Source organism: Pseudopipra pipra, chromosome 4 (genome assembly GCF_036250125.1).
Source record: "Pseudopipra pipra isolate bDixPip1 chromosome 4, bDixPip1.hap1, whole genome shotgun sequence".
Lineage (NCBI taxonomy): Eukaryota > Metazoa > Chordata > Aves > Passeriformes > Pipridae > Pseudopipra > Pseudopipra pipra.
Window position 1 is genome coordinate 58896083 of NC_087552.1, and position 14555 is coordinate 58910637.

At 34.1% G+C, this 14555-nt stretch overlaps 1 protein-coding gene across 11 annotated transcripts in view; it reads right to left on the bottom strand.

The window, feature by feature from the left end:
• Nucleotides 1–14555, bottom strand: part of SLIT2 (slit guidance ligand 2) — a 268470-nt gene that overhangs the window by 23887 nt on the left and 230028 nt on the right. For 8 of the 11 annotated variants that reach the window (XM_064653127.1, XM_064653129.1, XM_064653130.1 and 5 more), the window contains 4 exons: nucleotides 12744–12868; nucleotides 12514–12611; nucleotides 10983–11122; nucleotides 7552–7578 (listed from right to left, as the gene is read on the bottom strand). In XM_064653127.1, the coding sequence (XP_064509197.1) occupies nucleotides 7552–7578; nucleotides 10983–11122; nucleotides 12514–12611; nucleotides 12744–12868 (390 nt within the window). The remainder of the gene's footprint in view (nucleotides 1–7551; nucleotides 7579–10982; nucleotides 11123–12513; nucleotides 12612–12743; nucleotides 12869–14555) is intronic. The other 3 variants (XM_064653121.1, XM_064653123.1, XM_064653126.1) reach the window with 1 other exon arrangement.

The window sequence follows — 14555 nt, forward strand, 5'->3', positions numbered from 1 at the left end:
AGATATAGTAACAATAAATAATAATATATCTGATAACTCATTCATAAAAAGTATCACTTTCAATATCAATCATCTATCCATAAATACAAATGATAATTTTTTCAAAAAAATATTTTTTATTTACAATATTTATCTAGCTCTGCTGTATAGTAAAACAGTAGTGATTGCAAGTCTTCCTGCTAGAACAAAAAAGACATCAATATGCTTTTCTCTTACTTATTTTTAAGCACATTACACACAGAAATACCTAGATTTGCACTATCACTATAAGTAATCTATTACCTGAAAAAAACCTGTTAATATCACTGCAAGTCAATACAATTCCAATTATCCCAAAATGAAAACTTGTTTTCTACTTTTCGTTAAATATGACTCTCCATTTTTTGCATTTGTTAATGTACCATAATTATCTATAATCTGTTCTGTGAAAAGAAAAGAAAAAAATATCTATGTCAAACGTCTACCCTTTCCTGCTGACAGAAGCAGTGGCTCTAATTTTCAACATGGGCTGTATAATCTATAAAATATTTTAATACGTTTAAAAATTATTTTATTTGCTACTTTATGACAAGGAAACACTTACAGGTTTGTAAACAGGTCGACAATGTCTTGTTTCCTGACTAACTAATCAGATGATAGCATGGATAGTGCACTCGAAAAGTTTATCACTGGTTTGTAAGATAGATATACTTTTTTCAGCATCCATATGAAGAATATATGCATAATAAACAGGTATAAACACTGTGCCTGCTGAATTCAGGGACTGACAGGTTCACCGGACTCTAAAACTATGGAAGAAGTAGGGTTGTCCCTCATCCGTTTGTCCAGTAACAAGACATGAGCTAGCTAGCAAAGAGAACTGTACATCATAATGAGAAAGAAAAGAGCAGAAGGAAGCAGTAGATGAGCAGATACTCTCACTACTCAAACTGAACTTTCCTTCAAAGAGGCACAATATTTGGTATCCCTCAGTTTTCCTTAGCTGAGCAGCAGTGGCTTGCCGGACAAATAAATGGAAACTTAAAAAGAGTTGAGGAACCGTCTGTATTAAAGCAAGGATAGAGAAAACGTCAAAACTGAACCAGGAGCAAAGATAGTTATGCTGTAAAAAAACACATTTGAAACATGCATGCTAAGTGTGAGAAGGCGTGGGACCTCTACATCTCCAAAAATGAGAAGGCAAGCCAAAAAGCAGCTAGACAAGTACTTTGCAGCCATCAAAAAGATCCAGACTGGTTCTACACAAAGATTTAAAAGTAAAATAAAATAAATTAATAGCACATTCCTAACATGGAAGTAGTGCATTTTCCCTACAAACCAAATAAAGATTTGAGTTAACACAAGAAAATGGCCTTCAAGCACAGCCCACTTAACAGCCTCAGGAAAACTGTCAGTAACAATGTGACTTAGTCAATACATGTAGGAAACTGAATACAGATCAAACACAGGACATGAGAATGACTAATACAAAGGATTACAATTCTATCCTCAAAGCCTCTTCAGGCTCTCAATAGAATTATTAGTCTGGAAATGTGCAACTGTTATGACTAGGTCAGTGCACAAAGAATCCTGAAATACCAGGGATTCTTTGCATCCCATGATATTTCAAACAAAACCCGGATCCCTTTCTCTTTTCAAAGGGTTTTGTTCAAACAAATACATACATAAGAGGTAGTAATTCTTCACCTAGCATTTATTCAATTTGCAGATCTTGTAATAGCTAAAATCTGTTTAAAGGTCAGCAGTGCTTATGAGTGAGATATAAACATGGGAACAGAGAATTCAGATTTTAGGGATCGTGGGAGTAGAATAAGAAAAAATTACTGTTCTTTTAACCTGTTTTGTGCACATTCCTATGGTTTAGAAATGTATATATGTGCCTACATATATGTGTTTATATATGCATATTTATATGCACCTACACAAATATTTTATTATGGCATATACTCTATATTAAATTACATACAGAACTGAAAAATATATGACACCCCAATTACAAATAATAAAAACATGGCTGTACAGTACTTACAAGACTTGGACAAAAACACCCACCTCTAAACATTCCCAAGATTAATTATTCTAACAGAATATCAGAGAATATCTGAAAGTAACACAATGAGTCTGTCTTCCAAGGGCTGGAGGCTTGCTGTCTCTTATACATTCACAGTTAAAGTTCAGTGAAAAAAACCCCAAAGTACCTAGAAAAAGCATATTTAGGACTAGCATAATAGGAGCAAGCATTCTCACCATTGCTGTCAACTTTATTGAACTGATTTTGCTGGAGGATACTAATTGGGCCATGAGTTAGATTATCATTGTACAGATTTCTGATATTTCTTACATGGCAAACAGCTTTATTGGGTAGTGTCTAAGCCTCTCTATTTTTGTAAATCCTCCCCCAGGTCCTTACAAAATACAGAATTTCTTAATTAGAGTACCTTCCATTTTAATATTCATAGGTTGATGGCCCTAATATCCTCATAACTACACTGAAAGCTGAATGATCTCATGTGGAGTGCCCAGGGGCACTTGCAAAGTCTTAATTTCCCACTCGGAGCTGTGAGTCCTATATAAGGATCGGAAATTTAAGTTTCAAACAGGTTTACAGTTTTGAAAAATGTCCACTTCAAATCCTAAGATCAATGTTACACTTCCAGGCATACTGCAGCCAAACAGTTTGCAAACATCACCAGGTGTTTTGGGCATTACTGATAGACTTTGAACTGAGCACTCTGTAGAAAAGCACACAAAAGCAGGACTTTTTGTGCCGTGACAGCATAAAAAGAATGAAACTTTCCCCTTGCATTTGCAAATTGCATGCACTGTGAAATAAGTCAGAATCATATCATTGGAATTTCAGTTAAACAGACTGTTAGGAAACAGGAAATAGGAACCAAGGAAAGAGCATGGTAAGCATCATGGCCATGTAGCAAAAGAATAATGTAAAAACCCCTGTGAACATAAAAGTTAGCTTTACTTAAAGTACAAACTTTAATTATAAAAAAAGAGTAGCATTCATGGCAGACTTGTACACAGAATCAGTCAAAAAAAAACCCACAAAAAATTAAGGATAGAATCCAAACATGTACACCAGATACACCATTTCTGAATGAAGATATAAATACCAGAAGAACAAACCAAAATAACAGGAGTGCAAGGTCTTGTACTGCTAATACATAATATTAATAACTGGTAATATTAAAAACTGATAATAGATCTGTATTCTGAATGGAGCATTCCCATGACCAAAATAAAACTGTTTCTGAAAAAGTTAACAAAAAAGATAAATAAAATATGTGACATGGAATCTGAACCACTGAAGAACATAGTTTCCCGGTAAAGAAACATCTCCTTCAGCGTACTCAAAAAATGATGTTATTCGGAATTTAACTGAGACAAGGTGAAAGGGAGAAATTAATTTTGTTGAAATGAAAGAATAGTGATGAAAGTAAAACACTCACTGAAGGAAATATCAGATTTACTAAGTTAGGCTCCTTGACTTTATTGGAAGGAAATCTTAGAGTTCCCTGATTTGGGAAACATAATACAATGTTTAAAGAACATACTTCAAAATAATCAAAAAAGATTGTGAAACAAATGTCTCAATTCAAGGAATGTTGACACCAATGTGTGAGGACATTCTTTTATTCATCTAATAATATTGTAACTGAGGCTTCTGTAAGAGCTTGGCTAAGTAATTAAGTTTTTGAAAGATGGGAACATTTCTGTATGTAGGAAAATCAGCAACAGACTAGTTTGTTTAAAAATAAACAGTGGATAAAGTGTCAAAAATCCTGTGAAAAGCTTCCAAAGCTTAATTAGAAGCAGGAATAACTCTTTTCATAAGACATCTTGCTTAATTAATCTAGGGAGTCTGGAGTCTGGTATGAAGTAGCACTGAAACCAGCAGAAGTCTGTGTGGTTGACAGAGTCCAAATGAACACAACCCTCCAAACTCAAGACAAATATTTACTGAGATTTTGCAGCTAGATATGGAGTATGATGCAGACTTACAGCCAGATGACACTATTAAATACTGATGATGAATTGGATGGAGTCCTTGATTAGCTAACCAAAGAGCTAAGTTTGCTAGATTCACAAGTCAATTTGTGTTTCCTCTGTACGTATTAATTCACTCATGACTTTACAAGATTATAAATCACAAAAAAACCCCTTAATCATAGAATACTAGGTTGAAAGGGACTCCAAGGATCATCTCTTGGCAAAAGCACAGTCCAGACAAGACGGCCCAGCACCCTCTCCAGCTGAATCTTAAAAGTGTCTGATGCTGGAGAATCCACTACTTCCCTGAGGAAATTATTCCAGTGGCTGTGTTCTCACTGTGAAGAATTTCCCTCTTGTATCTAACTGGAATCTCCCCAAGAGTAACTTGTACCCATTACCATCCCCCTTTTCCACATGACTCCTTGTAAAAAAGGGAGTCTCCATCTTCCTTGTTGCTATATAATACTGGAACAGGGTGATAGGGTCTCCCCAAGCCTTTTTTAAGGCTGAACAGACCCTTAACTTCGGATTTTTCAATATATAGACATGTAGTACAACAAATAATGAGTAACAGGATACATAATGAGTAATGAGGTGAAAAAGGACTTACATTTCTGAATAAAGAGGAGAGCTCTAACAAAAATGGACATGGGCTTCTGAATATAATTGCACATTGCTAATTAGAGGTAAGCTTATGAAGAAATAGGTTTAAAATGACCCTTAAATCATTAGCAAAGGTGAATATGGTATTAGAACAAAAACTAGAGACAGAATGCAAAAGCAACAACGGTCAGATTTAATTATCAAAAATCAGGTTTTGGATAGAAGACTTATTCGCTGTTCCAAAGTCAAAATAACAAATATCTTTCACAGATTTACTGGTGTAATTGCCAGAATAGAAGGATTTTATATGTGTGCTTCTACATCCATTCCAGCTTCTGAGCTTGGTTGAGATATACTGCGAGTCAGCTTCTGTAGTGTTTATGTTTTATCAATTAGGTATTACTGTCTGACTGACTGGAAGTCTCTGTCTAATTACTTCTGACTCAAATAGCCAATAGAGCACAGAAATGGTTGGGAAATGTCAGTGTCATTTAACAAACTATATACAGAAAATTTCTGAAATTTTATGAAGTCTTGAGTTTGATGTACACTATACAACATAAATTATTTAAGGTCTTGAGCTCATTATTCAGAAAAGACAAATAAAAATATCTACTATATGAGAGACAAAGTTGCCTAAAATTAACAAAAGTTTACAGTCTCAGTAGGATGTGATTTATAACCATAAAACTGAATATTTTTTTTTTATTTAATTTTAGAGTCAAATTGCTCAACTGTTCCTATCTTTCACCATTGTGTAAGTCTTTACAGCTATCCCCCATGCTTGTGGATCTCAGTGTAAGATGGGGCTTATTTACTTTAACATTTCTAGTTGTTTTACATATGCTGCCTGGTGACAATAAAGAAATAGCAACCTTTAGGCAGGTAAGCTTTAAGACAATTAAGTAAACAAGGATGGATCATACACTAGAACGAGCAGTGATCAAACTAGTAGCAGGTAGCTCAGCTTGCCAAGGACATCATGTATATTTCCCCTTTATGAAACTTGAGCTTTTACTATAGAATAGTCATTTGAAGTATTTTAAGGTAGAGTTTTACAAGTGATGAAAAGCAAGAATAGCAAAGGTATTCCTTTATTCTATGAAGCTGTAATGTGTAGTTCTTACAAGAATGAGGATTATGATCCTAATTTGATGAAATAATTAAACTTCTTATCTAGTTTGACATGACATGATTTGATTTTGATTACTTGCATGCTTAAATTTTAGGAAGGTATTTATTTGATTATCAAGTGAACTGAAAGTAGTAATGTAACTCCTTTATTGCAGTGGTAAGAAGGCTGTGTCTAAGGCTTGCCTAAACTGAGATAATCACTTAAAATTATCCTTTATTTTCCTATTACTATCACAGGTCTGGCATGACAAAACTGACTGATCCTCCAAGCACCTTATAGACCATCAATGACTTTCATGTTCAGGTGGCAAGCTAATACAAGTATATATTACATATACATCTGCTTAATTTTGGAGCTGAACTTAGTTCACATCCCCTGGGTGTTTGATAATTTGTTTGTGAGGATTTTGTTCTTTCTATTAATTTTAATATAATTCACACTTGTGTAATACGCAAGAAAAACAGAAGGCTACTATTGCTGTCCAGATAATAATAAAATGTAAATACAGCAATATATCTAAATGGAATGCAGCTTTAAGCATGGAAAGCTTGTGGTTGGAATCACTTTCTGGAAACATCTTGTACTCTGCATCAGTTACAGAGAAAATTTAGGCTCCCAGTTAAGTTGTAAGAACTATTCATCGGAAATCAACATAGACAGTATAATTGCAGCCATGCTCAACATGTTATTTCATAGATAATGAACATATTTTTAATACTGATGAAGTATTATATTGCTTTCTAGACTGAAAAATATACTTATAAAATTAAATTAATGGCAAATACACTACAAAATGATTCATTTGCTTTCAAAACTAAATATGCAACTTCATAAATATGTTTTCATTGATTATGTTAGCTCTCAGATTGCTTAAATGATGAAACTGCACAGAAGTTGGCTGAGGGAATGGCCTGAAGTTGTGTCAGGGGAGGTTTAGGTTGGATATTAGAAAAAGATTTTGCACCCAGAGAGTGGTTGGGCACTGGAACAGGCTCCCCGGGGAAGTGCTAAGCACCACAGCCCCAAGCCTGACAGAGTTCAAGAAGTGTTTGGATGATACCCTCAGGCCCATGGTGTCACTCTTGGAGATGGTCCTGTGCAGGGTTAAGAGCTGGACTCAATGATCCTTGTGGGTCCCTTACAACTCCGGATATTCTGTGATTCTGTGTGATTTCTGTTAGTGCAATAGGTGCTAGGGGGAAACTTAAAAAAAAAAAAATAAAAAATCAGAAACATTAAAAGTTAGCGGGACAAATCTCTCCAGATTACTTTTCCTCTACCATAGCCTCAGATCAATAAGGTAATTTCAATTTCTTTAGATATTTACAGCAAAAAAAGGCCACGGAAATGATGAGCACGAAGACTGACATTTTATATTCTATCATACTTTCTAGTACCAAAATCTAATAAAACACTTAAAGCGAAACAGCACTATAAAACAGAGAATACATAAGAATGGAACCAAGGGATTTCTTTAAGGTGAGAAAATAAATATTTCAGAAGGTCACAATGTAAACATTTTTGTTAGTCCTATCAGTGGCTGCACAAATTTTTAATATATCTGAAAAAAGACAATGAATGTAGTATTAAATTACTCCTGCACAGCAATCTGCATCTTTGACAACATTCTTTTGACATGTATTCACAGCAAGAGCCAAGAGCCTAATTTGAGGATTTGCAGTGAGCTTTCTAAATTATGTCTATATACAATTTATTTGATCATTGGTAAGAACTGAAATCCATGCACCTTTAAGGAAAGGAAAGTGAGAAACCAAAGTAAGTGAAAATAGGCTTAAAAGACAACTGACCTTTTTCCACTTCATTCAGATTAGCAGCTTGCAGTGACAAAGACAGAAGAGACAAGAGACTTTTTACATTATAATACAACAGCATAGCACATTAAGCTAATGCACAACTATAGCAGCAGAGAGGTTGATATAGCAAAATGAAACAAGCTTCAAAGTCTCACCTAAAGCAGAGCAAAACAAATGGAAAGGTAAGAAGTACATGCCGCCAGTGGCATAAGAAAGATTTTTACTTCTGGATCAGTTAGATCTGTGATCTAATGACTGATGACAATGAGCAAGAGAAATGATCATTTGTAACCTATAGAATGCACATAAAATGGCCTGAAGTTTATAGACTGAGATTAAAATAAAGGAGATGGTAACGTTAAGAGAATAGAGAGATTAAAGAGTGCAGGACATAGTGAGGTATTTTAAATGTTTTTTAAAATTTAAAAAAATGGGGTTTTTTTGTTGTTTTTTTTTTCCTCAAGGTTTGATCAGACATGAGAGTGCCTGTTGATTCCATTTGCTTACTGTTGTTTCACAGTTACAGTCTGTGATCTTGAGAAAGCTCATAGCATAGTGCAAATACCACTCTTTGTCTTTCCACCTGTAACTGTGGTGGCAGCTGTAAAACTTAACTGAGGTGGAGAAAAATGGACTCCTGATTCTCAAGCAACAACATAAGCTTTTTTAATTGCCTTTTTAAAAATCAACACTGCATAGTTAAGAAGTGTTGATTTTCAAGGGATTGTTAGAAAAGTCAAAAAGAGACTGCTAGGTTTTACACTGCAACATTCACTGCCCTCCATGTGAAAATAAAACTTTATATAACAATGATTCACATTTCATACCAGCAGGTTTAAGCTGACTTCTCCCTTATACTGTGCTGCTGAAATGTAAAGCATATTTGCAGATAACCGTTCACCCAGAAAAATATTGTAGGCTGGTGCACTTCCATATTGAGTACATATACGCTGTGACATCTTGAACACAGACAATTCAAAGTATTGTCAACAGAATTAAAAGAGAGCAAGAAAATCCCACAGTGGTATTTTCAAGGTATATATACTGAGCCAGTCTTCAGCAACTTACAGCTCAGGGGCTTTCTAAGCTAGAGATAAGTATTTTTGAATTTAAAAATCTTTTTATAGACTGAATATGTAACCTGTTTTCCTGATTGTTAACCTACTTTTGCCCAGCTAGTCCAGGAATTCATTTAGGGAAAAATACCTTTCATTAAAAAAACACATTAGAAATATGCATATCTGATTTTAACCTGTTAGAACAGATACCAAAATCCAAATGTTTACAAGGTTCCTCATGAAAATCGCTCAATACATACTTGACAGGGATTCTGTTATTTATCTTTCAACGCAGGCTACAAGCCAGAAAAAAACAGTTCTAGAAATAATTTGGTACCTCATACATACCTGAGGCAACTGTATGATTATTATCATGATTACTTATTATTATTATTCTGAACACCACCCTTTCTAGATCCTGATGTGGTCAGACTACTGTCAGTCTAATTCTATATATTGAAGGTTATTTATTACGCAAGATAAAGGATGATAGATGTGAGGACCCCTTTACTAGCTCAATGCTTTACATTTTCTCCTTACAACTAATCTCTAAAATCACTTAGGATCTCACACATTGTGTCCTATTCTCAGATGCTTTGTAAGATAGACAATATATTGTATAATTATGTACTGTATTCTATACAATGGAAAACTTGAACTTTTGCTACATTTTTTGTCCAAATTATCTATAAAATGAGTTGAGCCTCTAGTAATGTATTTTTTTAAAAAAATGTGTCTTTTTATTTTGGTAAAGTGTTGAACAAAATCTGGTGAGATAGTATAAATTTCCAACAGTTTTTAACAAACAGAAAGGCTAAACTTAATGATTACAAGTAGATTGTTTTGATCTATTTTCGAGCTGGTGAGAACATTCTCACCTACTCACGTTTCCTACTGACTTCAGTAGCGATTATGAGTAGGCATTGTACCTGTAAAAGCAAATCTCTTTTTCTGAAAGAAGTACAGTTAGCAAACAAGAACACTTGCCATGTAAACTCATAGTATTATTCCGATAGAATTATGCACAGTTATGAAATAAATTTAGAAATACACTTTATTGTATTTTGACTAAAGAAGCACAACTGCAATACAAACATAAAAAATGTGACTTTGCTTTGCATTCTTCCAGCCTACACAAAAGAATGTCTGATCCCATTTTTACAGGAGATAGTAAATGATCCCAAGGGAGCTGAAGCTTAACTCACATATGCCTGAAATATTAGTTGTAGGAGAAATAGCAAACACTTGCCTGTCTTTACTGATGCTGTTACCTGTTATTTCTTTCCAAGGCCTGAATTGTCAATTCTACCAAACATTTATAGATGAATATGTATAATAGATTATGAAGTTGTATTTCCTATACTTGTGTTTTATCATATTCACTCACTGTGCATTCCCAAGATTTAAATACTGACTATAAATTTGAATACCCCAAAATATTGTAGCAATCCAATAGGTTGTAGAACTAATAATAGAAACATTTTGGGTGAGAAAACAGTGAGCTGTGTTTTCAAAAAATGAAATTAATTCAGGAGTTCACCTCTCCTCACGGTTTTCCAATTTGATTGATTGATTAAAGCAAAAATATAGGATGACTGTGTAGAGTTAATCCCTAAGTTATGGTGGACCTTACATTTCTTTTTTATGCATTTCAAATCACGGTTTTGTGAAATTAAGCTCTATGTTCTCCTAGAGGTCAGCTAGCTGAGAGAATATAGATCTGTCTAGTTAGAAAAACTATAAAACAGATCAATGCAAACAACAGATCCTACTTCCTCTGCGCTGCTCTTCTAACTATCCTCCATTGCTGCAGAGACAATGACAGCAAGCCAGAGATCCTCTGTCTCAAAGAGAAGGAAATGCTTTGGCTTGGCTGCCAACTGATAGAAAGAAATAATTAGACACTTGTCTTTGTTTTCTGTGCAGGAAGCATCACGCTCTGTATTAATATTTCTAACAGGGGGCAGGAAAGCATTCAGGGGTGCCAAATACACTGTTCCCCACGGGCACAGACAAATCATTTTCTACCCTGTTAGTAAAATGAGGTTTACATGATAAAAGGAGAATATTTTTCAGATTCCTACAGCTACAGAGGTCCTTCACTAGGGTGTCTAGGCAAACAGTAGGGAGGGGCACATTTTGAATGACATTTTAAATATAAAAATGCCTTAATTTCAAAACTAACAAAGGAATTAATGAGTGGGCATTAAATCTACTTTTGACTACAAACCATACAGGAGAAAAATATGGAGGGAAAATTGGCCTTAAGTCAGTTGTAGAGTAACTAATAATTCACCTGCAAAGTGGAAAATATTACTGTTCTGCTAGGAATTCTTGAATTGCCTGTGCTTTCTCTTGTACTCCTACCTGTATATTCAGGTGGACAAAGGCAAGTATAGTTATTAATTCCATCCACACAAGTAGAATTATTTTCACAGTCATTGTCTTCACAGTCATCAACATTTACTTCACAGTTTTCACCTTCAAATCCATCTGCACAAGTGCACCTGTAATATAGAAAACAGAATAACCACATGCATATTTTAGCTGGGGTGTCTGGACAAGGAGCTTTGTAGTTAATAGGTACAATAATTTATAATCGCTATTCCATACCAGAATACAATTTATATAATGTAAAAAACCCCCACATAATAAATGTTACTAAAATATTTTTCATATTTCAAATTACAGAAAAAAGGCTTCTAAAGTTGAACCTTAATCTTTAGTATAAGGGACATTCATGGAACATTCCTTTTAAAAAGTGTGCTACCTTTACATTATAAGATTATATTTCTTATAGAAAGTGATCCTTTTGGTTTTTTAGTTAAACACATGGAAAAGACAAATCAGGGATTAGTATGTAATAGTAGTATTCCACTTTTGTTCAGTTAAATGCACCAATATAAAGCTCTCTTTAATGTTCCATGCACAATACATGCATTCAAAAAAACAAAGCCTGTATAAACTCTGTGAAGCAGCAATTTATTTTTTGCTTTTAAGCTTGTTTATGCAAAACAAGTACATCAAAATAGATAGTGAATGTAAAAGTCACTCAAACATGACTACACATACATTTTCTTGTAATTTGCACTATCTATAATTTCTGCAGCTTTCATTATGAGATTGCTTTGATTTTCGAAATACGTAGTGTTTAAACAAATAAATGAAAAAGGTAACATTCTGAGGCATGACTATGTCAATTTAAATCCTTGAGGCATAATATTAAGATGTAGACACTTATTTTTTAATAGAAAACTGTTCAATCTTTGGGTAGAATTTGGATTAAAAATAAGAATAATGCCAAAATGAATTGCAGGATAATGAATTGTATCTTTTTGTAGTGTCATTTCTAACTAGCTTGAGGTGTAGATTATTAAATGACTAATAATTTCACATAAGAATGCTAAAGAACTTTATTTCATAATTCATGAAGTACATCTGGAGTAATTGTACTGTGTGATTAAATAACTCAAGATTAAAAATGCTCACAGCATGTTTATCTGCTGGCATAGTGAGTTTCAAATGAATCATTAATTTTCTGTTTCACTGGGATTTACATTTTATCATTTACATGCTGTCTGTTGAAGTAATACATACAACAACAGATGAATTGTGAGATATTTTTCAGCAGGGATCTAGCTAGCTATTAATTAACATAATGGAGTCAATACTATGTTGTCTTGACCTGATATGCCTCAACTAATCACAATCATTTGTTATTGTTTTTAATAGATTAAAAGCTTTAGAAGCTTTCCAAGGATGGTGAAATATTCTGAAACATGTGCCTTTGTGGTGCATTTACCATCAAACACAAAGAACCCAAAGATTAACACCAAAATTATTTCAGCATATAAAATGCAGTAGTTTTCCATCCTCATTTAACAACTGAAAAACCTACCAGAAACCATCTTTTTCTCCTTCTTTCAAATGACAAGTTCCACCATGGTGGCAGGGGTTACTAATGCAAGCATGAATGGGAATATCACAGTCTTGACCCTATGCAAGGAACAACAATTATAATGTAAGAAGAAAATATAGACACTAGTGGAAGAGAGACAAAGAAAATGTAAAGGTTGTTAAGAAGAAGCTTAAATTTCAGTGAGCTTTTCCTTTTCATTCAGTACCTACCTTGAAACCATATGGGCATGTACATCTATAGAAGTCAACTGGATCATTGTTGCAGGTTCCATCATTTTTACAGGGATTTGATAAACAGGGGTTACACTTTGCAAGAATATTAACATCCACGGGCCCTTAAAAATACAAAATGAATAGTCAGAAAGAAGCAACTATTAATTTAGATTTGAAAGGATCTATCTGCCATGTTGCTTTAAATTTTAAAAAAAAGTTCACATTTTAGACTTTGTGGTGTTTCTATATGAATGAAATGCTGGACTGTTCTTAATTCTTTTGATGTGACCAAATAAATTTGGGATTGGATTTTTGGTTTATGTATCACTTTTTTTTTTTTTTTTTTAAGAAGCTGACACTGAAGTGACTCTTATATCCCTATTTTCCAAAAGCTGTACAATTCTGATCCACGATGATTACCTTCCCTCCATATCAACAAAATAAAGGATACAATTTCAGCTTTTGTTTCGTTGGGGGTAGAAATTGCCCATGAGAAAGTGGGCTATCACAGTTTCCAATCCTTCCCTTGATGGTGGTTACTGAGAACACTGCTTTTAATGCAATTTTGTGTTAATTTATTTTTTATCTGCAGGATCACAGACACCCCAAAATTACCTGTAAATTCGTTGAAAATCTATAGACTTTTTTTAAAGTCTGTAATTTAAACTGCGTTGTCAAAGCTATCTCACAATAAATAGCTCTATACTGTGTCTTTCTCCTTTATGAGTCAGACACAGTTCTGGCATTACTGCATCAGCTAAGCCCACAAATTATGCAGACCGTACCATGAATCTATGTGCAAATGAAGACTGCAAGCCATGCTTGCAAGCCATGCTTGCAGTCCGGTTTCTTATATTAATGATTATAACGACAGAATTCAGAAATTATTATTGACAAATCCCTAAGTTTCAGAAGCCAGACTTAAAGCTTTGGCCTACAAAAATCTTATTGCTATTATATAGTTTTTTTAGATATTTATTATTATTTCTGTTGTTTTACAATTTACAGCCATTTCACGGTGAATTTTCAAGTTAGGGGCCATGTTTTTAATTTTTTTTTGTCAAACAACCAAAGAAATCACTGGTTATTTGTTAAAAATTAGATGTCACCTGTGTATAAATAATGATTAATTTTCATAAACTTTGTGAGGAAGTTTGATTAGTGTAAGAGAAAACAAGTGACTTTGCCAAATGCCTATTAAGAAAATAAACATACATTCTCTATCTCCAGCTCTATTGCCTGATGACATTACTGCCTCCAGCTTGATTTCAGATTCCCCCTATGAAAAAAACCCTTCAGTTATCCACAGGTGAATTGCATATTTTAAGGAATAACCAGTGATTTTTTCTAACTAGACAAAAAACCCGTGGGACCTACTAGTGCAAATGTCTGATTGCTCCTTAAGAGGTTTTACACAAAATGAGCCAAACTGCAGAGTTTTCCAAGCAAAAAGGGCTTTGCTGAGATATAGGGCTTTATTCTATTTTTAAACTTAGATTGCTTGAATTTCTTCTTTTTCTTTGCAAATTAATCTCAGATAAGTCATTGTAAAGGAGCTGGCATGGAAGGAAGCCATGTGATTGTAAGGATTCAGTAGAGGGTATTAGACAAGGAGCAGCTGACTTTTTTTTTTTTTTTTTAAATGTGCAGTTGCTGGTATCCTTCTGCGTCACAGCTTGCAAGCAGGACATGGTAATATGTGATAACACATGTATTGCCTAAGGTACAATGTGTATGGATCATTGACTTTTTTTGTCTTCATTACCCTACTTTGAAAGAGAAATCTATACCTGGTTAAAGTATCTATTA